Source organism: Falco punctatus (assembly GCF_963210335.1).
Source record: "Falco punctatus genome assembly, chromosome: 14".
Taxonomy (NCBI): Eukaryota; Metazoa; Chordata; class Aves; order Falconiformes; family Falconidae; genus Falco; species Falco punctatus.
Genome location: NC_137594.1, coordinates 20967984 through 20991396, shown reverse-complemented (window position 1 = coordinate 20991396; position 23413 = coordinate 20967984). Strand labels below are relative to the sequence as shown.

Below are 23413 nucleotides of genomic sequence, written 5' to 3'. Positions count from 1 at the left end.
CCATAAAATATTTATATATTAATAATCCTAATGCAAAGCTATTTTGAGACAAAAAAGAGAATAAACCCTGAGAGGGTTTCCTAGCCCTAGTAATGGATAGTTTCCATTACTGAGCATGGCTCCAGTCACAAAATACTTCTGTAAATACAACCTCCGTTATTTGGCAAATGAGCATGTCACAAGCAAATGTACGTGATTCTCTTCCTAGATAAAAAGAAAAAGTTTTCCTGTGCCTCATTTCTAACACAAATTCTTTGATCTATTTATAGTGGGACAGTATTCAGGATCTTCTGGGGCACCCTGTAGAGAAGCCAGTGGTACTTCACAGGTAAAGATCTCTGTTTTGCTTGGCAGGGGTTGAGCTGGGAAGAGAGGATGAGTTCAGACAGAAAAGTGTTTATTGCAGTAGTTACTTTGGGGCTATTTTGCTGTTAAAGTTTCAGTCTTTTTCACCACTAACAAGGCTAGATAGCTGCTCTCACAGGAAATAGGCTGACGTGCAGAATGAAAACATTTCCAAAATTACTTGAACTGTAAAATCCAGAGAAGAGCTAAGCAGCATATAACACAGTCTCTCTCTATGTGTAATACAGGGTAGAATTTTTGTAGTAGTCGCATACATTTCAACAGTGTGATGTCGTACAGCATGGTGTAATAGATGATAGCATTCTGTCTGAAGAATCTGCTGTTAGGAACGTTTCTGGTGGTTCTACAGTTCTTTCAGGCCGACTGAAGACAGAATAGCCTTACATTTGCAGTGTTTCTACAGGGATTGAGCTGGGGGGTGGGTTAAATAGGCACTGTCTGTTTGCAGAGTTATCCTTCTGTGACACGATATCAAAATAGGATTTGTCATGGGTACTGTGAAAATACTGCAACAATTTCAGATATACCAAAGAAGGTATTTTACCAGGTTTTTGTATGATTTTGACTACTACTTTTTTTCATTTTTTCCCCTAAATCGTTGTTCCCTTTGCTCCCCTTCTGTTTTATGTCAGTGAGATCATTAGAGCAGAAGCCATGTAAAGTAAAGCTGAGGTGAAACAGCAATTACATAGAGTCCTTCTATTTTTCATCTGTGTTGTAGAGAGTAGTTCAACCAGAGTTTCCTTTACTGAGCACATCTCAAATATCTCAGACATGCAATCTGAGAAACTGACCGGTTACAAGAAGGGCCAAAAGGTAAATATTTTCTAGGGGTTTTGTTTGGCTGTAATCTAAAATCCATTGCAGTCAGCAGGAGCCTGTCATATATATGATCCAAAAGTATATTGGAAATAATTGAAGGCAAGTGATAAGTTAATCTTGAAAAATACTGTTTAATAAAATTTGGATTATTCTATTCCAGCATCTTACAGGGTAGTATTTTTAACATAATAAAACGAGTGGGTTAATAGACAGCAGATAGTAAGTACACATGGTAGAGACTGAGACATAAAGTAGATTGAAGAGTGAGAGAGGATCTTGCACAAAAATAATTTGTAATAAATTACATAGTGCTTCTCTCTTCCTATGTATCTGTTTATTTTCAGGGTTTTTCCTGTTCAATTTAAGTGAAAGAGTTTTCCTGTAGAGGTCGTTAGTAACTTTCTGATTACTTTCTTCCTGAGCATTAGTAATGGCTCTGTGACATTAAGCAGAGGCATCTGCTGGCTCACTTGGGGTCTAGCAGTGGTGGTGTATAACATAAGAGTTACTTTCTTTTGATGAAAGCCATGATAAAGATGCCATAATTTCATAATTTATCTTATATTACTGAGTGGTTATTCTTCCCTAAGAAGTTCCTGATTCATGGTTTGTTTTGTGGTGGTTTTTTCCTTCCTCTTTTCTGTTCAGGTCGTCATCTCCGAACAACACTAACCCGTTTGGGTCAACCTTTTGCTTTGGACTGCAACGAATGATCTTTGAGGTTAGGAGAAAAACTTTCCTACCTGTTTGAGCAAAAGAAGATGAGGAGTTTGCTATTATTGTGCCTGTTGGCTTATTTCCCATTTCAGTAACAGCCAACACTTGGGAGTGGCTATATTTGTGGAGTTTTTTGGCAGAAACAGGCGACTTTCCAATCTCTTTTTTGAAGTTGAGCATTTGCATGTTAAAGCTGGAACTTCAATTTGTCACCTAGAACTCTTACTAGCAGGAGGTGCATGCACTCAGCCCCGAGTAGTGATAGAGCACGCCGGGGTTCAGAGGTGTCAGGGCAATCTAGAGACCATTTTTAGAAACTAGCCAAGAGCTTGTTGCTTTTTCCTGCTATGGGGGTATTTTATTTTTTTCAGGCAGATCAGTTCTGTAGTCACCGCTTTCACGCCTGAGTTCCTGTTTGGTGTACAGTTCTTTTAATTTCCTTTTTTCCTTAACCATCCTTTTGCAGGTGATGCAGAATAATCACATAGCTTCTGTTACTCTGTACGGCCCAACGCGGCCCAGCAGCCAGTTGAGAACATCGGACCTTCCCCAGTGAGCATCCCCTGCAAAGTCAGCTAATCTCAATGCTACAGAATTAGTACAGCGTGCCTTGATTTGCTGCCACTTATAATATGGAAAGCACGTTATGATTTTTTTTTTTTTTTTCAATAAGCCTTTCCACCCAGGAGTGGTGTGGAGGGGAAATTCTCTCAACCCTTCATCATGGGGCATGGAACTGTTGATGGAGGAAAGCAGCTTAGGTGCCTGTGCCGTCATTTATTCCTCTCCGTTGCCCTCATCCTATGCAGCACAGACCTGAAGAGAACTGTCCCCCCTTCTCAGCTGGCAGAAGGGGGAAACGGAAGAGGGGCACGTAATGACTGCAAGAGTTAGAAGCACAAACTTTCTGAGCCTTGGAGCATCTGGAAGCAGGTATTGATTTTAGTCTGTTTGTGTTACTGTATTGATGTGGTGGTCACATTTTAAGAAAAACGTGTGTGTGTATATATATAGATATAAACACATCGGTATTTCTGTGGCTTAGGACATTGTACCAAGTGTGACAAGGATGTATATATGTCCATGATTTCAGGCACCACATCTTTGTGTAACTTTAAACCAAGCAAGTAGCATGTGTATAATACTTGGTTGTAACATTTGCACTACATACACTTTAATTACTTGATAAATGTTTATCTTCACTGAGGAGCATCTGTGTACTGGGTGTGAGTGGGGTGTGATGGTTATTTAATGTACGCTGCGCATAAAGCTTATTTATACAGTGGATCAAATTTATCCACCTTCCTGCACTAATATTTACTTGATATGCTGAAACAATTTTTTTTTTTTTCTGCCATGGCTGGTTTACTAATTTTTTTCATATGCAGTTTCAAAAAGAAATAAATGTAGAAGGGGTTATTTCTATGATTGAATTATGTTTTGGTGAAAAGATTTGATACAGTTTTTCATACTAGTGAAAATTTTGATGAAGAAACAGTGTTGCCTCATTTGCCTCTGTTCCAAAATCCTTTATTCCTACTCTCTTTTGTTAGAGAAAGAAAAGCTGTATATAGTCGTATCTCAGAAGGAAATTTCCTGAGCTCTGCCATCACCGAGAAAACCTTTTCTGTAACTTTTGATGTATGGTTTTAATTTATGCCAAAGGTTTAGCCAAAGACATCCTTATTGTAGTTTCACCATTTCTGTACATATATGCTAACTGCACACCCCACCCCAGCAGACAGGATATAGGCTTCTTTCTAGTTGGGAGATGCTGCTCGCGACATTTTATCCCAGGAGGATACTTTTAGGTTTCTAGTTCTCTTACCAGTCTTATTTGGGGGAAATAGGTGGTCTGTCTTTGAAATATTGAACCCTTTTTAAAAATGGACAAGAGAAATGTATAATTTTATCCCATTTTTAATATTTTGGTGTCGCAACTTGTGATACATAGATGACAATTTTGTGAGTTTTACTATGTGTGTACAGATTTTGTAAATATGACATTTTTGTAATTTTAACTCCATGTACAGTGTAATCCTGTATAGTTTATCAATGAATGAGAGATAGGAAGTCGAGTGTTAACTGAAGTTTTGGATCCTGGACCAGTAGCAGGAATAAATGTGGTGTGTGTGCGTGTGCGCGTGAGACGTTCTTTGCCATTTAGTCTTCCTGTATACTGTGATACTCTAAACTGTTTTGCTAAAACAAACAAAAAAGCCCTATGGAGAATCTAATGGATAAGGAAAAAGTTACTGTTTACCTTTATCCCTAGGTGTCACTCCTGTTGAATCCCTGTTCAATCTGTGCTGTCTCCTGTGATCATTGCTTGCTAAGAAAATTCTATGCCTCAACCTTCCTTTTGTTTCCTCTCTAATTTTAATTTCATTTTACATAGCCCTTCTGTAAATTAAATGGAATAATAATGAGCATGTACACTGAAAGAAAAATAAAGAGAGACTCTCAGTTACTGTTTTTGTGTTAAATACAGTTGCTGGGTGTTTTTGTAATAAAATCATGGATGTTCTTGCTTTTTCTTATCAATTAGTTCTTTTTATTTTACTGTCTTTCAGATGTTTTATTTGAAGGACCTGACTAGTGTTCCTCCTTTACAGCCGATACAGGGTGTTCTCCAAAGAAACAGTATGAAAATATAATATAACTTTTGCAATCTGTTTCCTAGTAGATTTGTGAAAGCGTCTTACAAATTTTTGCCCTGAAGTGGAGGAGGAGTCTTTAAACTATAGTAAATAACACCGTGGCTTCTGTATTGTGTTCAAAAATGCAGCAGTTACGCTAATGTCAGCCTTCGGGCATTGTGAAAATTGATCAAGCGTCAAAGAGTTTGAATATCACAACAGAATGGAAGAAATGTCTGCAGTGAAACGAGCAAATGTGAATTCTCATACTGCTTGCTTGTGCCCTCGGCTGCCTCGACAGAAAATCATTGGAAGTCTGGTTACCCTGAAGTAGCTTAGAGGTTAATTAATGAAGGACATAAGGAACGGGACTCCTGTTCCCATTCATATTTCTCCCGCACTGGCTGCATCATGCAGGGTAGAGCACTCAGCTCTCCCTCCTCTAGCGGCCTTCCGTTTTGGATTATAAAATTACCTTTCTCTTGGAGGATTTTATGATCTCTGACTTGGAATGATGTGCGCGCTTATGCTCGTTACTAAAATATGACAGCAATCCTGCTAATTTCAATTAATTAATCCTTTTCTAATAAAAGCTCCAGATGAGCTGCAGGAGGAGATAAATTCTTGATGGGACGATTTGAGTAACAGCTATGCAGATGCTGCCAATATCCTGCTCTCGAGCATATTCAGTTCAAATTCTTCAGACGTGTGAAGTCAGGACCGCTGCTGTAGCACGCGCCTTGAGACGCAGAGCAGGATGTCAGCAGCTAACCAAAGGTACTTAATAACTTCAGTGACTCCTGTCTTCGCTTGCAGTGCTCTGGTGAGTCAAAGCAACTAAAACTGTAGATAATGAAATGTGCTCCCTTGACAGCCTAGGTGCTGCTGTAGGTCTTGAAAAGTTCCTCTAACAGACAAAAAATAAAGGCAACTTTGCATCTTGGCTGCTACTGATGGGCTGAGTGCAAAGCATTTGACTTCTGGGAGAGGCAGAGCTCCAGAAGGGCTCAGGGAGATAATGTGGGGCAGTTCTTCTGGGTTTCGTCGGCTTTCCTTTGTGATTGCAGCTGTTCATAGCTCGCTTTGCTGAGATGTTTTGTTTGCTGCTGTTTGGACTAAGCCAAGCTGTTCCTGTGCTGATGCATTAGGGGAGCTGGTGTGGAGCCTTAAGGACTTGCTGGCTTGAAAACTTTAGGACGCTGGATGCGGGGATGGGAATGATGGCAGTTCTGAATCGCCAGGATGCAGAGAGGAAGGAATAGGGAATAGAGGAGCAATGGGGTGAGGCTGGCAGGGTGGTGGGAAGGAGGGGCTGGACCAAGGCTGTTTGTCCGGGCCGAGAGCAGCTCCTGACGGAGGGATGCTGTGTGCCAGCTGGAGCTCTGCCAGGCCAGCTGGGCAGTGTGCATCCCTTCCCAAAGGAACCAGAAGATGTTTGGGCTGTGTCAGGTCCCACCTCAGCAGGTGCCCTTGTTAGGATGACTATGGTTTGATATGGATCCTGTGTGTTGGCAGCATGTGCATTGGTCCATCATTTTGGTTTCGTATGATGAAACTGTTTGATATAACATTGCATATAATTACATATTTAATAAAACACATTGTGCATATGATCCCATTTTAGTGTGTGCCTTTTTCCTTTGTATACAAGTTAAAGATTTTGAGTGTCTGTCTGCTCGAGTATTATGGTGTTTTCCACAGTATTTCATCTGTTTGCACTTAATAAATCTGATTGTTGTTTGCTTCTTTCTGGAGGCGAAGCTGACATTTCTTCCTGTACTCTTTAGGCTTGCAGGCAGTCCCTGGGCTCCTGTGAATATTGCAGGCAGTACTGTATAGATGAGTGCGGCTGTGTAATATTAGAACCCTCTGTTCCCCAAAATGCAGTTCCTGTCAAGAAAACACAACTTTCTGTTGCCAGGAATCCATCACACTTCTAATTCTAAACAGATTTGATTTTTTTTCTGAAATAGTAATTGGGTGGTGTGCGAGAACTGATTCATGCGCTCATGATCATATTCCAGAACTCCCATCAAACCTGTTTAAAACAAATCTTTCCTACGGCTCACCATTACAGCGAGATGGTGATTCATCATGGTTATCAGGGGCTGGCTGGAGGTTAGATCCCAGCTGGCGTTTTGCATTAACTTTCTAGGTGGTGTTAGTTGCTTAAGGACTCTGCTAAGCTGAACTGTTAGGTTTTGTGTTTGATGGCTCCAAATGTGTATGACTACATCTGCATGTGTGAAGCTGTGTGTCTCTTACTTTGAAAGAAATAGTATGTCCAAGCTGTAGCTGTTTGCTTGCTTCAGAGTATTTGGACAAAGGACTGAGATGTCTGATACGGCAGGATTTCACGTGGGCCGGTTGTGGTTCATAGGGCTTTGAGTTCAGAGTAATTCTTAGGGTCATGATGCAAACAGCATTATTTTATGCTGGCTTTGCAGATACAATTGTTCCGTGTCAACTTTTGCCCCATAAACACTTCTTTTTTTTTTTGAAATTGTACTTCCTTTATCTTGATTAAGAGCACAAAGCACTCTTTTTCTGGCCGAGCCTGTCAGATGTAACCTCACGCAGCACATGTAGCCAAATAAATACATCATGTGTGCAGGGGGAGTTACAATACAAATTCGTTCTGGTTGGTTCTTTTCACGTCAGGTATGGCCCAGGATGTTTCAGAGATAAGGTAAGGTCGAAGCGTAACAGGGGGAAATTAAAAACGGAGCTTCCTGAGGATGTAACTCTTAAGCATTAAAATAGGATCAGCAGTTAATGAAGAAGGGGGCTTTGTTCAAGGCCAGGGAATAACCAGTTCACTGAGTGAAAACTGCACCTACGAGGGGATTTGCTTCTGCAGGGAACGTATGTGCCACTTGGAGGGCGCAGGTGGAACTCGAACAGCATATTCTCTAACCTCTGTGTGTGACTAATAAAGTCATTGTTTAAACGTTTTATCTGCCAAACCTTATATCCAAGGCTTTTGTTTTATTTTTGGGCACGTGTATTTTTCCAGCAGGCAAAAACATTCATTTTCATGATCTGGAAACGCACTGCTTGGAGCAGCAGGAAAGGTAAGCTGGAGTCGGCAGGCAGGGCCATCTACCGTGGTGTAAGAAAGATTAAAATTTTTTTGTGTAATGATTTAATGTGACCCTTTTAAAGAGGAATGAATTAGGGTATGAAAAAGAAATGTTCCTAGTGTGGTCACTTTGAAGTACTGCATATTGCAATTTTGGAAAGCTGGTTTGAAGTGCCTTAATGTTTCACACCTACGCTACATACTCCGCTTCATGCGTACGTTTCGTTCCGGTATTAATATCCTTCGAAGAGACATTTAGTTTAAATACCAATCACAAAAAAATCCCCGGGCGTGATGATGCAATGTGCAGTCTAATCAACCAAGTAATCAAAACAGCTTGAATCACCGTCCCCCCTTTTCACCTCCGCTGCTCCCTCACAGGAGAACTGAAGCCCTGAAATCCCGAGTTTACCGTGCTCCTCGCTGCGTAGCCCTGTTGCATCCCCGAGCGTGGAGGCTACTAAGATTATTTCACCCTTTTCTTCTGTTTCTATGCCCAGAGAGAGGATTTGTCTTAATATCATGCCTTTATTCTCACCCAGCTCAGTCAGCCCCCCCCGGAGACAAAGCAGTCCCCACGGACCTGTGTGATTTTATGTTATTCCCTGGGCTCAGCACTGGGCTTGTCAGTGGGCAGACTGGGGAGGGGAGGGAGAGACCGGTGAGCTGGGTTTGGGTGAACTGGGGAGAGGGCGTTTGGCTGGTCAAGACTGGTGGGGGAACTGTTTACTCTGAAGGGACTTGGATGAACTCCCATTGCCCAGTATGGTTTCCTTACTGGCCATAAGCCTAAAGAATCATGAAAAGTTGGGTTTAAACTGGTTTTGACAAGCATCAGTCGAGTTAGTAGCATCGTTAAGGAAACGTGGGCTCATTTTCAGGGCTGCTGGGACCTACAACTCCAGCTGAGGGGTACAGCTTGGGGGGTCAGCACTTCTTCAAACTGGGCTGGGGGGGGGGGCTTGCACCCCGCCAGCCTGGTGGTCTGTCAGTGCTCTCCGGGGGAAATGTTCTCAGTGCTGATATTTAGTGAGGATTCTCAGAGCCATTTGATTTTTTTTTTTTTTTTGTACTGTTTGATTTTTGCAGTTGGGATTTGCTTCCGAGAACCTGCGGTAGGAAGGTGAATAATTAAACTGCAGGCGGGAAGCACGGTATTTGAATACTCGGCTGCTTCAGAGCCATCTCTGCCTTTCTTTTTTACGGTGTCTAAGTCAGCAGTGGCCTGACTGAATGATGGATCTTGGCATTCGCTACCGGTTTTATGTGTTCAGAGATGCGTTTGGAGGTGCTGAATGTGAGCTTCAAGCCAGCTCTGCTCATTACAGTGACCAAATGCGGCTACTTACGTACAGTAGGAACAAAATCCGACTGTGTGTGGATCCCTGAGATTCAATAAACCCTACTGTACTGTATTAGCTTCAGATGTTTGTCTGTCTCAAGGAAGTCTGCTTGCTTTCCTTGCTACTGGTGAAACCCACTTAGGGTGTTTTTATGTTTTCTTTTCTCATCATGGGTTAGTCGTGAAAAAAGTTGCCAGCAAGGCTTTGTAGCAAAACTCCAACTGGTGCGTTGAATTGGCCAGTTAATAAAGGCCGCTCAGAATGTCATTCTGGAACGGATAGTTTTGGTTTTCTGAGCTGCACAAAAAGGCCTGCAGAGGGTTCTTCCTGCCAGTTCTCATACGCACCTCGGGGTTTAGCATTTTCCTGAAAAGACCCCCATCTTTCAGGAAACATTCTCCAGCTTGGGTGCAGTTAAAGGCTTTTTGCCTGCTGTAGCAGCAAGTAGAACTTAATAAACCGCAGGGAGGACAGCGCTGCCCTCCAGCATGTCCCCAGTGCTATACGCTCACGTATGGGGTCTGTGAACTTCCAGCTCAACTGCAGAAGTAAATGTAAACTTTTAAAAGTTTACAGGTCAAATGCGCTGTGCGCAGAGGCTGGAGAACTAAAGCAAATGTGTCATTAATAGATACTAGGTTTAGCATTCATCAGATAAAAGAAATCGGAATCATTTAGGCTGGAAAAGATCTTTAAGATTACCAAGTCCAACTGTTAACCCAGAACTGCCAAGCCCACCACTAAACCATGTCCCTGAGCATCTACACATCTTTTAAATACCTCCAGGGATGGTGACTCGGCTGCTTCCCTGGGCAGCCTGTGCCAGTGCTTGACAACCCTTTCAGTGAGGAAATTTTTCCTAATATCCAATCTAAATCTCCCCTGGTGCAACTTAAGGCTGTTTCTTCTCATCACTTGTTACCTTGCTACAACCTCCTTCAAGGTAGTTGTAGGGAGCGGTAAGTGCGCTATTCCATAGACTTGAGACAACAGAGTGATGTGTTTGCTCTAGTTCTGTTTCTGCCAGCTATTGGGGTATGTGCTAGCCCAGGTGGGTGTTTGAACAACTTTGATCTGGGACAAAATGCACTCATTAATGCCACGTTGTGGGTAGATTGCAGAACTGAAGACATCCTGGAGGGAGAAGCCAATCTGTGCGTCCCCAAGCTCAAAAGCAAGATCTTGGTAAGGGCTGCTGCGCCTGTCTGCCTGCCTTGTGGGACATCATAGGGTAAGTCGCGTTTATTTTTCTGTCGTTACCATTAAATTAAGTCTGACATAAGGAAAGATTCAGCGCAAGTTATCCCAAATAACAAAAATGTATTGTTCATGTTGCTGTCTCCATGAAAAATACCTCTGGTGTTAGTCTTACAACGCGTGTGCAGGTGAACTTGACAGACTCACTCTGACAACTGGAGGCATGTCTGCATGCTGGCTTTTAATTATGGTATAAATAATTTCCCAAACTGTAAACTAATCACACGTAATACATTTCTGTACAAGCTCATAAATACATGTCACACATGTTAGCAGACGGGGACGTGGCTGGCTGGCTTCCACCAGCGAGGCTCTGGCTTATTTCCACACCCGACAGAGCTCCTTGGAAAGCCCACGTGAGCATTTTGTATGTCAGGATTGCGTTGCTGAAAATATCCCAAATCAACATGTGGTCCCTTGATTTCTCCATATATATATGGAAATAAAATAGAAATTTCTTTATATATATTTATATATATATGGAAATAAAACAGAAATTTCTTGATTTCTAGCTGACCTTTCCTGGGAAATACATTATCGTAAGGCATAAACCCTTACGATGAAGATAACACGTAAGACTGGTATTAACAGCCCACCAACAGCTATTACCAGCTTGCTTTCCTCTGTGTTGTGCATAGTTAATGTGAGTACCAAGCCTGGTCTGCTGCTGGGTGGCAGGAGGGTTATACCCAGCTATGAAATGCAGATGCTCCGCAGGCTCTGTTCAAGGCAAAGCAGTTTCCTGGACTTTTATGACTGATTGTAGTTCCTTTTTGGAGCTGTATGTGCCCTCCTGAAGAGGGATGGCATTGGGGGTTCTCTGATGGAGAGGAGTTTTGTTGAGGGGGAAAAAATTGCAAAAGAAGTAGCAAACATAGTATCAGGTGAACTCAGGCTCTTTGCCCTGTGGATTTCATAGCTTTTTAACCCTGATTTAGAGGAATTTACTCCCTCTTTGATGTCCAAGAAAAGGATGTTCTGTTAAGGTAATCTGCTGGAAAAAACCCGAAAGCTTCGAAGTATTGACTATTCTTTGAAAAACTAAGCAATCCAGTGTTCTTGTCTGTTGCTTAAAATACTCTTGAAGCTACAGGCTGACTGAAACTTGGAAAGCCCAGCAGAAAGATGGCTGTGTGGTTTTGCTTTCTTGCAATAAATCTAGAACGGCTTTTACTCTGAAGCCCTTTCTGTCTGAAGACTACTTTCTGCCTTCACATGACACCTGCAGCAATGTGAAGAGTCTTGGCTGCTCTTTGCAGCTGACTGTACGCCAGGCAAGAGCACTGAGGCCTACAGAAACCAGCCCAGGCCATTGACAAGTTTTCCTTTGGTTTTAAAGAAGCTCCCAAATGTGATGCAAGTAGCAGCTCCGTGTGCTTTTATCCTCACAAGTGAAGGCCAAAGGATGTCTCCAGCTGTGAACCTTCTGAAGATCTGGATTAGACTGTGAGAGAGATCAGATACCGTTGGATGATGTTGAGTCTTCGCTGAGTCCATGTCACCATAGTATGGAGAGCCTGAGTTCGTGGAAGTGCCAAAACCTGGTCCTCTGAGTCCTGAGTGTGTCAATGAAGCAGATACTTGAACTGAGGAGTTGCTACGAATAATGAAAAATCAAACTTCAGAGGGATCAACTCAAAGTCCTTCTTGTCCTTTCTTTAAAGGCCCTTTGGAAGTCTGCCCCTTCCCAGTAACCTACTCGCGTGTCTTGCTTAACCAGCCACGCCAGCCTCAGCATCCAGTTTTCTTGTAGCCCACCCTATCTGTAACGTGTAGGACCCCATGTAGTCGTTCTTCTTTTCTTATGAGGCTTACAGAAAGCCAACCAGGCAGCAGTGATTTGATTTGAGCGTAAACTAAGGTGACTTGATTTTTTTTACTCTAGTTACTGTGTAGCTTGGTCATGTCTCAATGAGCCTGAGTCAAGGTAATAAGTTGACAGCGATCCCTGTGCTCCATGGTGTTCTCTCTTACCCTCTATCTTCTTTCATTTCTCACATTTCCAGCAATGCTGAAAAATCTCCAAGGACTGCATTTTGCAATGTGCTTTTAGACATTGGCCCACTAAGCACTACTAGAATTCTAATAAATAATAATAAATTAAAGATACTGTTACAATTATTTGGACTCACTAATGGAGAAAGACCTGCACGGGGGTGTGTGTGCAAATGTGGAATTGTGGCAAATTCCTGCAACAGTTTGTCATCTTTTCTTAACATTGTAAATAAGATGTGCTAAAATACTTCTAAAGTCTGGTTGGTTGGTTGCAACCATTCCAGGTTCCCTTTCTCAGCTGGTTGCTCTGCGTATCTGCGTCTGTCTGCCTGCGTTATCCGAGGGGTGATGCCTGTGTGGTTGGTTGAGCTTTCTTTTTCCATTGGAAAGGCTTCTTCACTTGCTTCTTCTGAGTACAGGAAAGATGTGGGCTGTGGAGCAGGTTCCACATTAGCCAGATCTCGGCAACTTTCAGACTGTGAACTACCATGAGATCTTTGTAAAAACAGGGGTCAAACGTCTGTAGGTGTGGGGCAGCAGAAGGCTTGACAATGCCAAAGGTCTTGAATCCTTCGTGCAGAACGGGTTTGAGGTTGATTCTCTGTAAGCACATGCCCAAAAAGACGTCATCGATGGGGAAGAGTTCTACCTCTCTGCAAGCCCTAGAGAGCTTCCTCATGGTACGGCTGGACAGCAAAAACCCCCCTCCCCCTGCGTAGGCTGGGTAGATGCTCAGCCCGTACATGGTCTCTGGGATATAGTATTTGCTTTTTTGGACACGGATAGGGCGGGCGTTGTAGATGATGTCCCCAACAAAGAGGTCCTCAGTGGGGTCGTGTCTCTCAAGGAAGTCAACAATGTTCTCGACGTTGACAAAAACATCAGCGTCACCTTTAAAAATAAATTTCACATTGTGGCAGAATTCAGCTGCCCAGTTCAGGAAGTGGATCTCCTTCAGGGTCAGGTTGAAGAAAGTGTCCATGAAATCCCAGAGTAAAATGTCCCGGTATGCCTGACTCTCCTGGTGGACCAGGGTCTCCCATGTCGCCAGCACTGTCCTGTTCTTTGGTGTTCCCAGGAGGAACACTCGCTGGATCTGCTCCCCATTCACCAAACCCTCCCTGCCCCAAGTCTTCCGGACAATCTCACGTCTGTCAAAGTCTTCAACTACTGATTTGATCGCGATGAGCAGAAAGGGACCTCCAGGTATTTTCCTGCATTTCTTGGGCTGGTTAATGAGGATATTGAAGTTCCTGTTGTCCTTGTTTAGAAGGTAACGCTTGAAGTTGAAGGCAGAATCAGTCAACGGGGGTGCAGTTGTAGTCTGGACCTTCTTGTTGGCCACTTCTGTTCGTCTAATGGTAGGAGTTACTGGGGGTCTGGGTACCGTTGCCTCTGCTGGCATCAGTCTCCAAGATGCTCTGGCGTCAGAGAATATTTTTGATGTTCCTGAAGGCTTCTTCTGTGTCGGCTCCTTGTTTCCTACTGGGACTAAATGTTCCAGCTGGGAGTAGAGTAAAGAGCAAAGCGCTACCAGCAGGAGGAGGGTACAGATCGCATCCCCTTTGAGACGAACTCTCATTGTCTCTGTGGTGTTTCTGGCACTGTTAAAAGCTGTGTTTGAGCTGCCTGGCACCAATGTCCATCTGTAAATAAACGTACAGCGCGTCAGCAATGAGGATTCGGCAGCTTTGAAGCATGCAGACGAGACTACCTGAAACGCCATGTAAAAAACTAGCAGCAAAGCGCGTTTTACTCGTAGAAACACCGAGACACGTGAAAGAACTTGCTAAAAGGCACAGGGGCTGCAAACCTAATGCTGATCCTAGGGCTCTGGCTCTGTCAGTTGGTTAGTTAAGTCACCAAGCAGGCATCCATCCTTCTGAAAACCACTGCTGAAGCGCCCCGTGAAATCAGCCCTGCCTCCCGCGTCCTGCTCTGCCAAACACGTTTTGCCATTGCAGAGATCTCACTGCTTTGGGAAAAACAAGGTGGGAAATGACGAACAATGCCATTCTTCCAGAAATAATGAGATATTTTTTTCCTTTTTTTTTTTTTTTTTTTTTTCTTAGTAACTGTTTCTTGCTGGTTTTACTCTTTTTGAATCGAAACAGCAAGGTGCAGAGCTGGCTGCTGGAGGGCAGACTTCTCGGCATCAGAGTGGCACTGGCGTTTCCCCGCATGCAGTGCCAGCTCTCACAAACGAACCACGATCTGTGCCTTCAGAATGAATACATCGGGCATATTCTCGAATGCACATAGGGCCTTTTTGCTGCCAATAATCTTTAAAAAATATTAAACCACTATAAATAACTTCCATTAATGAGGTTGGAAAGGGCCACGGGTGTTTTGCTTCTGCCAAATCACCCTGACCGGTAAGCAAGAGGTGGGCAAATAAATCCTGATATGCAGAAGCACAAGGTGGGCAAATAAATCCCGATATGCAGAAGCACAAGGTGGGCAAATAAATCCCGATATGCAGAAGCAAGGTAGTGCCTGGGAACATTTTACCCGCATGTGAAAGATGAAGCTGCCTTTTGAAATAGCAGATTTGATTCCTCACTTACGCTTTTCCTGGAGATCTTCTGTCTCATTCAATCAGTTCTTCAACTGCAAGCAAACAAACAAACAAAAAAGAGTAGTAAGAAGGCAGAAAGTGGCACGTCATCGTGGTTCAGGGAAAGAGCTGGTCAAGTGTCTGTAGCTGCAGCGAAGGTAGGTCCTGGCTGCCGCTGTACGTGCAGTGATGCCAAAACGGCACAGAGTAACTGCTCAGAGATTAATTTTGTCTTTAAGCAGCAAAATTATATATTTTGCAACTGTTGGGGAGCTAGCTGGTTCGCACCGGACAAACTAGCTCCGAAGTTCTCAGTGAAAAGTTGGGTATTATACAGTTCTCATGAGAGGTTACAACATCTTTACAAACATACTCATTTGATTTTGACATCTAATCATTCTATTCATAATAGGTGGGATCTAGGTGGAGTAAACCTTTCAACTTTTTGTTCAACGATTTCCTGGCTCACAGGTCTCCTTATCTCCTTCAGGTGCCCACTGAATTTTTTCTAATTATTCAGAGTACGTTCCTTTACTTTAACATCGTCAGTGGAACATTTTCCAATTATTCAGAGTACATTCCTTTCTCAACATAACCAGAGCATTGTACCAAACTCATCCTGACTAATCTTTTTACGACCTTGCTCGTGTCAGCAGCCCTGCTGTTCCCCGCAGCAGCATGCACCCGAGTGGCACCGAGGGGACCCACCGGTGCTCCTGGAGAAGGCAGGTGGCAGTCATAATCCCTACAGTCCTTAGCAAGGAGCGGGCTTCTAAAAGTTCAACTCCACCCAAAAATTTGCCCACAAGTGCACGGAAGTATATTACACATCTGATGTTTTTTTCGCTGATGACGTTTTACGGTCGTAGCCAATTTACAGCTCTAGCTTGCCTGTGCCGTGTGAGCAGAAGCGCCCTTTGAAGGTACTACAGCTGTCTGTCTGTCTGTCTGTCTTGGGTGAACTGAGACCATATCCAAAAGCTGCCTGGCTGTGCCCCAGCCGCCTTCTTACCAAGCACCTCGCTGCCCCATCAGATCCATCAAATGTTTGAATCCGTAAGTGGCTGCCGCCTGGAGGCTGAACATCCATCCGTGCGCTCCACAGGCGAACAGTGCTGAAAAAAGTGAACTGCAGGAATAAATTGTGTAGGAAGCTGCAAGTCCTGGCTCCTCCACCCTTTGTAAGTGTTTTTACCTTTCCTTAGTAAGGAGTTGTTTGTTTTTTTGGGTTTTTTTGTTTTTGTTTTTTTTTTTTTTTTGCGGTACCTTTCATTTCTCTCCTAGGCTAGGCAGATGTTTTAACTTGCGTAGCTTTGATATTAATAGCAAGGTTGTAGAGTTTTCTCTGATATCTCATAAATTGTTGTTAAAATGCTTATAATCATCATAAGCTGAGTTTTATGTTCTTTCTGCCCCATGACTTGGCTCATAACTGTTCTCAGCCTCCTGAAACAGTTCCTTCTAACACATATAGGGTGTTAGTTTGAGTCTTTTGTCTGTCGTGTCCCAATTACCCTTGCCACGTCCTGATTGCCGTGCTCTGCAGCAACCTGCTGTGTTTCAATTTTGTGCTAAATCATCCTTTATCTGTCAAGACGTGCTTGCCAGCAAGCTTTTGCTCATGTTGCCTCCAGTATTTTTGCAGAAGTTCCAGGGTTATGAAGGGATGGTCCTGCTACACCCAGGACATGCCACTGAACTGGATCCACTACAGAGAAATTATCTGTCCCTCTTCTGCCCATCACGACCAAGAATTTTTGCTGGGTGCTATTGAGATACCTAAAATAGGGACCTTGTCTCAAAAAGCTCATAAGAACTAAAACGGAGGCATTTTTTCTCCTTCTGTTGTGACAGAATTAGCTTTATTGAGTGGCTATGTAGGTCTGTGCACGCAGCCTCCGAAGTGAGTGGGAGATGTGCAGCCCCTGGTGGGACAGATCCTGACAGCGTTGGGATGTTTGCTCTTTGTAAAGTCTCATCTCTTTCCCCGCTGTAATGACAATCTTTTTTTTTCTTTTTCTATGCAAAAGTTTGATCTTATTTCAGCTGCCAGGCTCCAGATGGTAATTAAGGAGCTGGATGAAAGTCCTGGCTCTTTCCTGTGTTTAATTTTATCAGAGAAGGTTTGGAATAAAATGTGTGTGTCATGGAACTCGTAATTTCCATGGCTCACAGATTTATCCTGCCAGCATCTCAGAATCTGGCAATAAGTGCCCTTAGAAAAGCCAAGAAAAACCCTGAATTGATACAAGCCTGGGCTGATAGCCCAGATTTTCTTCTGTGTTTTCATTTATTGAAAGAAAGAATCTGAAATAGCGATTTCCATGCTGAAATAAAACAGTTCAGTGCTGAATATAGACATCTCATTTTCAAAAGAAGCTGCCAGCCCTTGAAGTGATTCCTTGATCAAATTATGTGGATTTTCCAGTCTTTGTTAGATATTTCCTTAATTTGAAGGAAATGCCCTCGGTTATTGTAAGGTGTGAGCTCTATCTATGGATGTCAGTGTGGGAAAAGCTGTCCTGTTCTTGAATTCAGAGGGATTGATGATTCTGGCAGACACTCCACTGTGTCCTAAAGCCAAAAAGATTATTCATCCACCTTGACACCAGGGGAAAAAAAATAAAATTACAGGGCTATGAAAGTGAGCAGAAAATACTGGATGCCAAACAAAAGAGATGTGCGCACCCCAGAGCATTTGTCAGCACAGCATCTCGCTGCGTGTCCACATACAAGGCGGACATGGCTCCACGTCATACATCGCTGTGGTGGATCTCCATCCAGCTTGTGGAACGGAGCTGGGGTTATAAAACTGCTGCATCACTCTCTGCCTTGGGGAATGCCGGCTTAATTGCCAGGGCTGCCTCCCATGTCCTCCAAGCCTGGAAAAAAAAGGCAGTTGCCCTTCGTGTTGGCTGCCCAGGGATGGCTACAGTAAGGATCTTGTGTCCAGCTGAAGCAGGTTTGAATGGGCCAGTGCAGTTTGCCCCAGCAGTGGGAGAAGGGGGTCCTGGGGCAGGGCGGGGGTGTCGCGTGCTGGGCTGCAGGCACCAGCGATGGCTGAGGGCTGAGCTGGGCTGTAGGAAGAGGCTGAAAGGTCCCACAGCCGTGAGGTGGCAGCGAGAGGAAGCCCCTATGTAGGGAGCGTGCTGGAAGGACCGAGGGGACCACAGCCTGCGTGGCCAGAGAGGCAACAAAGTGCTTGAGAACTGGAAGTGGCTGGAGCTCGGCACCCTGGTGAGCTTCCAGGCAGGGAATCTGACCTGTGCTGTTGCACGCTCGGGCAGAGGGCCCGCACCTCTGCCTGGTTTTCATTTGTTTGAGAAGAAGATTCTGAAATGCAGCCAAGAAGTGCTGCAAGAAAAGCTGTTAAATGACGACTTAAAAAAACCCAGTTGCTAGTCCTTCATTCCCAGCTGAATGACGTGAAGCCTTGAGCTCCTCCTGGAAGCTTCCTCCTTGTGCAGCGGTCATCACGTCTCCATCGCTTGGCATTTCTGCTCACATGGGCCCAGCTGGGAAAAAGCCTCTGGATCCTGGCCCCGAATTCAGTCAGGAAGCCTTGGTGATTCTGGCATGTTGCTTTGTGCCTTGAGGGGTGGTTATTCATCCCAGCCAGCCTCGGAAAAAGCGGCTGAGATAGCGAGGCAAGCTGAAAATGTGGTATATTGAGCAAAAGGGTACAAAATACAGCAACCAGCTGTGCTGCACGCTCATCCCAGCTCAGCCTGCAGAAGCATCCCTCCCCACCAAACACGGCTGTGGGTTGTCTCTGGAGAAACCTGCTGCACACGAAGCTCTTCCAGCCCCTGGAGCTGCCGCTGGTAGGTTCAGGTCGGGTAATGGAGTGGCCACATACAGTGTAGCTGTGCAATATGGTTGTGGTTGCTGATGGAGGTGTCTTTTATCTGTTTCTCTGTAAAATAAGCTAAAGCAAATGTTGGGGATCCAGTACTGATGGGATCAATGAGTTTTTTGCAGTCCTGAGGGGCACTTGGAAAGTTCTGGGTGGTGGGGGTGCTTGGAGTCAATGCTTGAAGTTTGGAGTATTTGTTTTCATTTCATGTTGGTCGAACACATTTCAGGACAAAGTTGAGTTGTAACATTCAGTGCTGGAAGCTGAGACCCAGTCTCTGGCCTGCAGCGGGGAGGTCCACACCCATGTCCCTCTCCCACCTTGTTCCTAACTCTTTTTCCACCCTGATTCACTCAGCCAGAGCAAATCAAGCTCCCAGGCCCCTCCTCACCTTGTGCTGCTGTTCCTTTGCCTCCTCCTCCTGATGCCATTCAAGAACCCACCAGCAACAAGCACAAGGCGGCACCCGGTGCCTGCCCCGCAGCCGCACTGTGGGCAATAGGTGGGCGCAGGTTAGCGGTGCCCCACCAGAGCAGGGTGCTGGCAGCGAGTGCTCAGCACCGCCTGGAGCTCTGCCGACGACATCTGCCTTGCGACCTTGGCTTGGTCCCTGCCCCCGAGGGCCAGCAGAGCGTTTGACTTCTGTGTCCGCACCAGTTTAATTTAAAAACGTTGCCAAACACGCGGCCACACGCAGTGCGCTGGTTTGCAAGGGGATCGCTTGTTTTGCACCCTCAGCCGCGTCGCGCTGCCGTCCTTCTCTTGCCTTGTGCAGCCGCCCAAAGTAGAGCGCTAAGGGAAAGGCTTCACGCTCTCGGGTGCGTTATCTTGGCGTGAGTCTTGTGCAGGCAAAACCTTGTCTTCATTTGGCATCGCGTGGGTGTCTGGACTCTTTGGGGTAGCCACAGGGAAATGCGTCAGCTTCCAGCACCAGGTTTGTTCTGCCCCACATACAGAAGCATGCATGAAACAACTTGCGTTTAATAGTTTGAGCAGATGTTGGCGGGTTTGAAGGGGAAAAATAGTTCTGTGTGGTGGAGCAGGGGAAGAAGCCCTTTTCCTTTTCTATGTTTGGGTGTCATGTAAGGAGTTTTATTCCTGCATGGTTTCTTTTTTGGTTTTATTTGTTTCTGAGGGTTTTTTTCTGGTCTCTTCCACCTCCAGGCAAAGTCAATAACCTCATCAGAGTTGATGCCTCAGGTGGCTTTGGTGCCCACCAGCTCCTCTCTGCGTTACAGCGTGTTTGTGAAGTGGTATCATCTGGAGCTGTGGGTTTACAAATTGATGCTGAATGATTTGATCTTCTTGACTAGAGGACAGGGCAGGCTGAAATATCAAGATACACCCTTCGGCACATTGGCTAGCAAAGCCCTAGAAAAATGAAGTAATCAAGACAATTGCTAAGCAGCCTTGCCAGAAAGAAGAGCCCATCTCATTCAGCTGCTTAGAAGTTTTGAGTTCTATAAACAAACTGAGAATAGGCATTAGGATTTAATTAGCTGAAAGTCTTAAGAGAGCTTTTCCAGGAGTTGGGATTTTGAGGCAGAACCAAACGAGCACCATGCAGAGGGGCAGAGGCTCACGGTGCTGCTTGGGCGCCGCTGGCCGGTGCCACTGTCACAGCAGCCCTCCGGCCCCATGCACAGTGTCACCGGCCCAGTGTCACCACTGCTGATACTTGCATTGCAGCACCTGGAGGCAAAAGCTCTGCTGGTTGAAACACAGCACAAGCAGGTTACAAAAATGCAGGCCCCGCTCCAAAGACCATTTCCAACTTTCCTGTTGGAGCCGCTTTTCAGGCCAGCACAAACAGATGGGTGAGTTCTGTGCTGTTACAGGACAGGGTGCCTTATTTATCTCTCTGCTTGCCCCAGTTCTGAAACGCGGGGTTTCACCAGCTTCTCAGCTGGCTGGTCCCATGTTCCGACAGTCTCTCCTGCTGGCGCTGCCAACCTCGCCTTCGCAATGCCAGTCATGTCAGACCCCTGCTTGCAGATGGCTGCTGCGGTGCTTCCTTTTAGCTTCACCCCAGTCAGCAAAGCTTTTATGGAGCGCACAAACTTCAGCGCAGAGAAATGGCAGAGCTGCTGTGCGAAGGCTGGAGGTGGATGCTAGGATGTCTGCTTGCACTTCACATACAGGGGTCCCGGGAAGGAACTTGGAGCATCCTCAGCGGGGAATTGCTTGGTACTGCGCCAGGAGGCAGTGACAGCTGCGCACAGGCGCCCCGGTGATGCTGGGCAGCACTGGCTGCCTGCACGGCTGTCCGTCCCCACGGCACCTCCGGGCAATGCTGGACACCTGCACCACTCCTCCCGTTGTCCTGCTGACCCAGTGGTAAGTCACTGACGTACACGTGGCACTGTTTGGGGACCACAGCTCTGCTGCATTTAAGCAGCACAAGATGCTTTCCTGGCCCTTATGGGCAGGACGTGCCGTGGGGCAGTGCCTGTGCAGGATGGTGCTGCTGCCAGGGGCCAGGGGAAACTGCAGCGCCGCCGAAGCACAGCTCCGCGTCTCTAACATGAGCGGCCAGCTGCCTGCAAGGTAGGAGAAGGTAACACGCGATTATCTTCTGCAGGCTTAGCAGCTGCCTCAGGAGGTGTCTTCCTAAATCCAGATGTGGTCTTGCCCGTAGGTGATCTGATTTTCAGAATTATGGAGAGCGCAGCAGCTCCACACGCACCGTGAGTGCTTGGGGGAGGGGGCCCCTCCTGGAGCCGCCAAGCAAGAACCTGCCCTACCTCTTAAAAATGTTCGTTTCCCCTGGCCCCAGGAGGCGAATAAAGCCTTGCAGGCTTGTGAAGGGGTAAGAAACAACCCCGTGGAAACAGCCACTGTCCTTTCCCAGTCTCCCCCAAGCTGCAGCACTCACTGCCTCTTCAGCTCCGAGGCCCTCTTCTGATTCGATAAATAATGTGCCCGATGTGCCCCCAAACCCAACGATCACAGTGCAACTAGCATGGATGCATCGTTACACCCAGACGCAAACGGGAGAGGGAGTACGTGCTGTCTTGCCCCATGAATTTCAAGATGATACCCAATGCGTGAGTTTATCAGAATCTGCCCAAAAGCTGTTTAAAAAAAAAGTGATTGGTAACTGCCCGTTTCACTGGGACTGCGCTTTTTTCTTTCTCTCTTTGCAACGCAAGGGGGCTTGAAAATTCCTGTGTTTTCTCAAAGCACACAATAGTGTAACATGGGAGAGGATTCATGTCCTTTCACCGCCGAGGAATGGCTTGTAAATGTAACATGCCACCGCTGGAACGTGTCCGTGGTTGGGAGCAAACCCAGCCTCAGAGCCCTGGAGGCACTGTCTAAAGAAGCCCCAAACTTTCTTCTGTAAAAACAACCTAAAACACCCCAAGAAAGTTCTTGGGGAAGCCAAGTGTGAAGCTGACAGAGCAGGGCTGGTGGTGGCATGTTCAGAGCCTGCAGCTGGCCCTGCCGCAGATTAACCATCGCAGCTCGGGCTGCCGCATGTAGCAACGTTGCAACAGCAACAAAGCAAAAAGAAAAGCCGCGGGCTGGGGGAGCAGGAAAGCGCAGGGACGGTCTCCAGTGCACGCTGCTTGCTGCATAACTCTCCCCAACCCACCCTGATCAAACATCCATAATAGATACTTACAGCCCATTTGATAGCGCTGATCCTGTGTCCCGTCGGTAATGTCTCGGCAGCGGGCTGCCAAGTAGGCACATCTGGATGTCGTTAGTGTGAGACATTCCTCAGCCTTTCAGCGAAACCGAGGAAATCCTCGCCGAGCAGAGCAGCACTCGCTCTCCTGCGCTTTGGACCGTTTTTATGCCGAAAGCCAGCAAAGCTCCGCCACTCTCGTGTGCCTACCGGGAGGGCTGCCTGTGCCGGCGGGGTGCGAGACGGGACGCCGGGCTCCCTCCTCGCACCCGCTCGCTCGCTGTAGCGTGCTGGAAGGAGCAACCGCACCAGGGGAAGGAGCTGGGTCCGCGTCCAAGCGGCTGACACGTGATCGGCAGGCTGGGGAGCGCAGATGGCCTCCAGCGCCGCACAGCCCCGCATCCAGCAGCTCCCCGGCTCGGGATGCACGCCGTCATCCGCACCCCGCACGACAGGGCAGGAACGGGGGTGCTGAGGGATCGAATGTAAAGCCAGGCTGGGGGCTTCCATCACTGCTGCTGTTTTACCGGTTAAAAATAACCAACACAAAAAGTTTTTTTGGGTTTTTTTTTTGTGGTTTTTTTTTTTTCTGTAACTTTTTTTCAATAGGAAATGCACTGATTTTTCTTCCCCCCCACCCCCTCCACAATTTGGCTTTTTTTTTTTTTTTTATCCCCTTGTGATTATTTACTTTACCTCTGCAAAAACTTAAAATCAGAAACTGAGGTTGGATTCAGTTCAGAAGGAAAATCCACTTGGGGGTTGGTTTTTTTTATTTTTTCTAATAGGGAAACGCTGGGAGGAGGCAGGAGCTGAGCAGTGCGGAGGTTGAAGACAGATGTGAGGGTCCCTCCCAAAACACTGCACAAAAAGAAAAACCAAACCAAAAACCTCCACCCATTTCTTTTCCATTTAATTTGAATTACTTCAAAGCAAAACATTTTTATTCGGAGCCAAATCTAAATCGCCATCGCTACCAACCTGCCAGCTGACGACAGCCAAAATGTTTCCCATCTCTGTGGCTGTTTCTTCGTCTCTGCCATGGAAATGACAACCCTTATTCCTCTAACAGAGGCCAAGGGGCTGGAGAGTGCTTAGACCACGGCCCCTTTAGCATGCAAATTTTTTTCATTTACAGTGAACGC

General features: G+C 45.7%; 2 protein-coding genes across 6 annotated transcripts in view; one reads left to right on the top strand and one right to left on the bottom strand.

Moving 5' to 3' along the window:
* The window catches only part of PHAF1 (phagophore assembly factor 1), a 38708-nt gene extending 32546 nt beyond the window's left edge, over positions 1 to 6162 (top strand). For 2 of the 5 annotated variants that reach the window (XM_080411147.1, XM_080411148.1), the window contains exons 15-17: positions 270 to 328; positions 1837 to 1909; positions 2372 to 4445. In XM_080411147.1, coding sequence (XP_080267273.1) covers positions 270 to 328; positions 1837 to 1909; positions 2372 to 2461 — 222 coding nt within the window. In that variant the 3' untranslated portion in view covers positions 2462 to 4445. Of the gene's footprint in view, positions 1 to 269; positions 329 to 1087; positions 1183 to 1836; positions 1910 to 2371; positions 4446 to 4478 lie in introns of those variants that run through there. The other 3 variants (XR_013931943.1, XR_013931944.1, XR_013931945.1) reach the window with 3 other exon arrangements.
* Positions 6163 to 10386: 4224 nt separating this feature from the next.
* On the bottom strand, positions 10387 to 22828 carry B3GNT9 (UDP-GlcNAc:betaGal beta-1,3-N-acetylglucosaminyltransferase 9). The gene is made up of 3 exons (XM_080411150.1): positions 22263 to 22828; positions 14789 to 14831; positions 10387 to 13867 (listed from the first exon to the last, which is right to left on the bottom strand). Exon 3 carries the CDS (start codon positions 13801 to 13803, stop codon positions 12556 to 12558), a length of 1248 nt encoding a protein of 415 aa, XP_080267276.1. The 5' UTR covers positions 13804 to 13867; positions 14789 to 14831; positions 22263 to 22828; the 3' UTR covers positions 10387 to 12555.
* Positions 22829 to 23413: the final 585 nt, after the last annotated feature.

What these genes read in the sequence shown, in the direction of transcription:
- B3GNT9 (XM_080411150.1), bottom strand. Translation starts at nt 13,803, where the DNA reads ATGAGAGTTCGTCTCAAAGGGGATGCGATCTGTACCCTCCTCCTGCTG.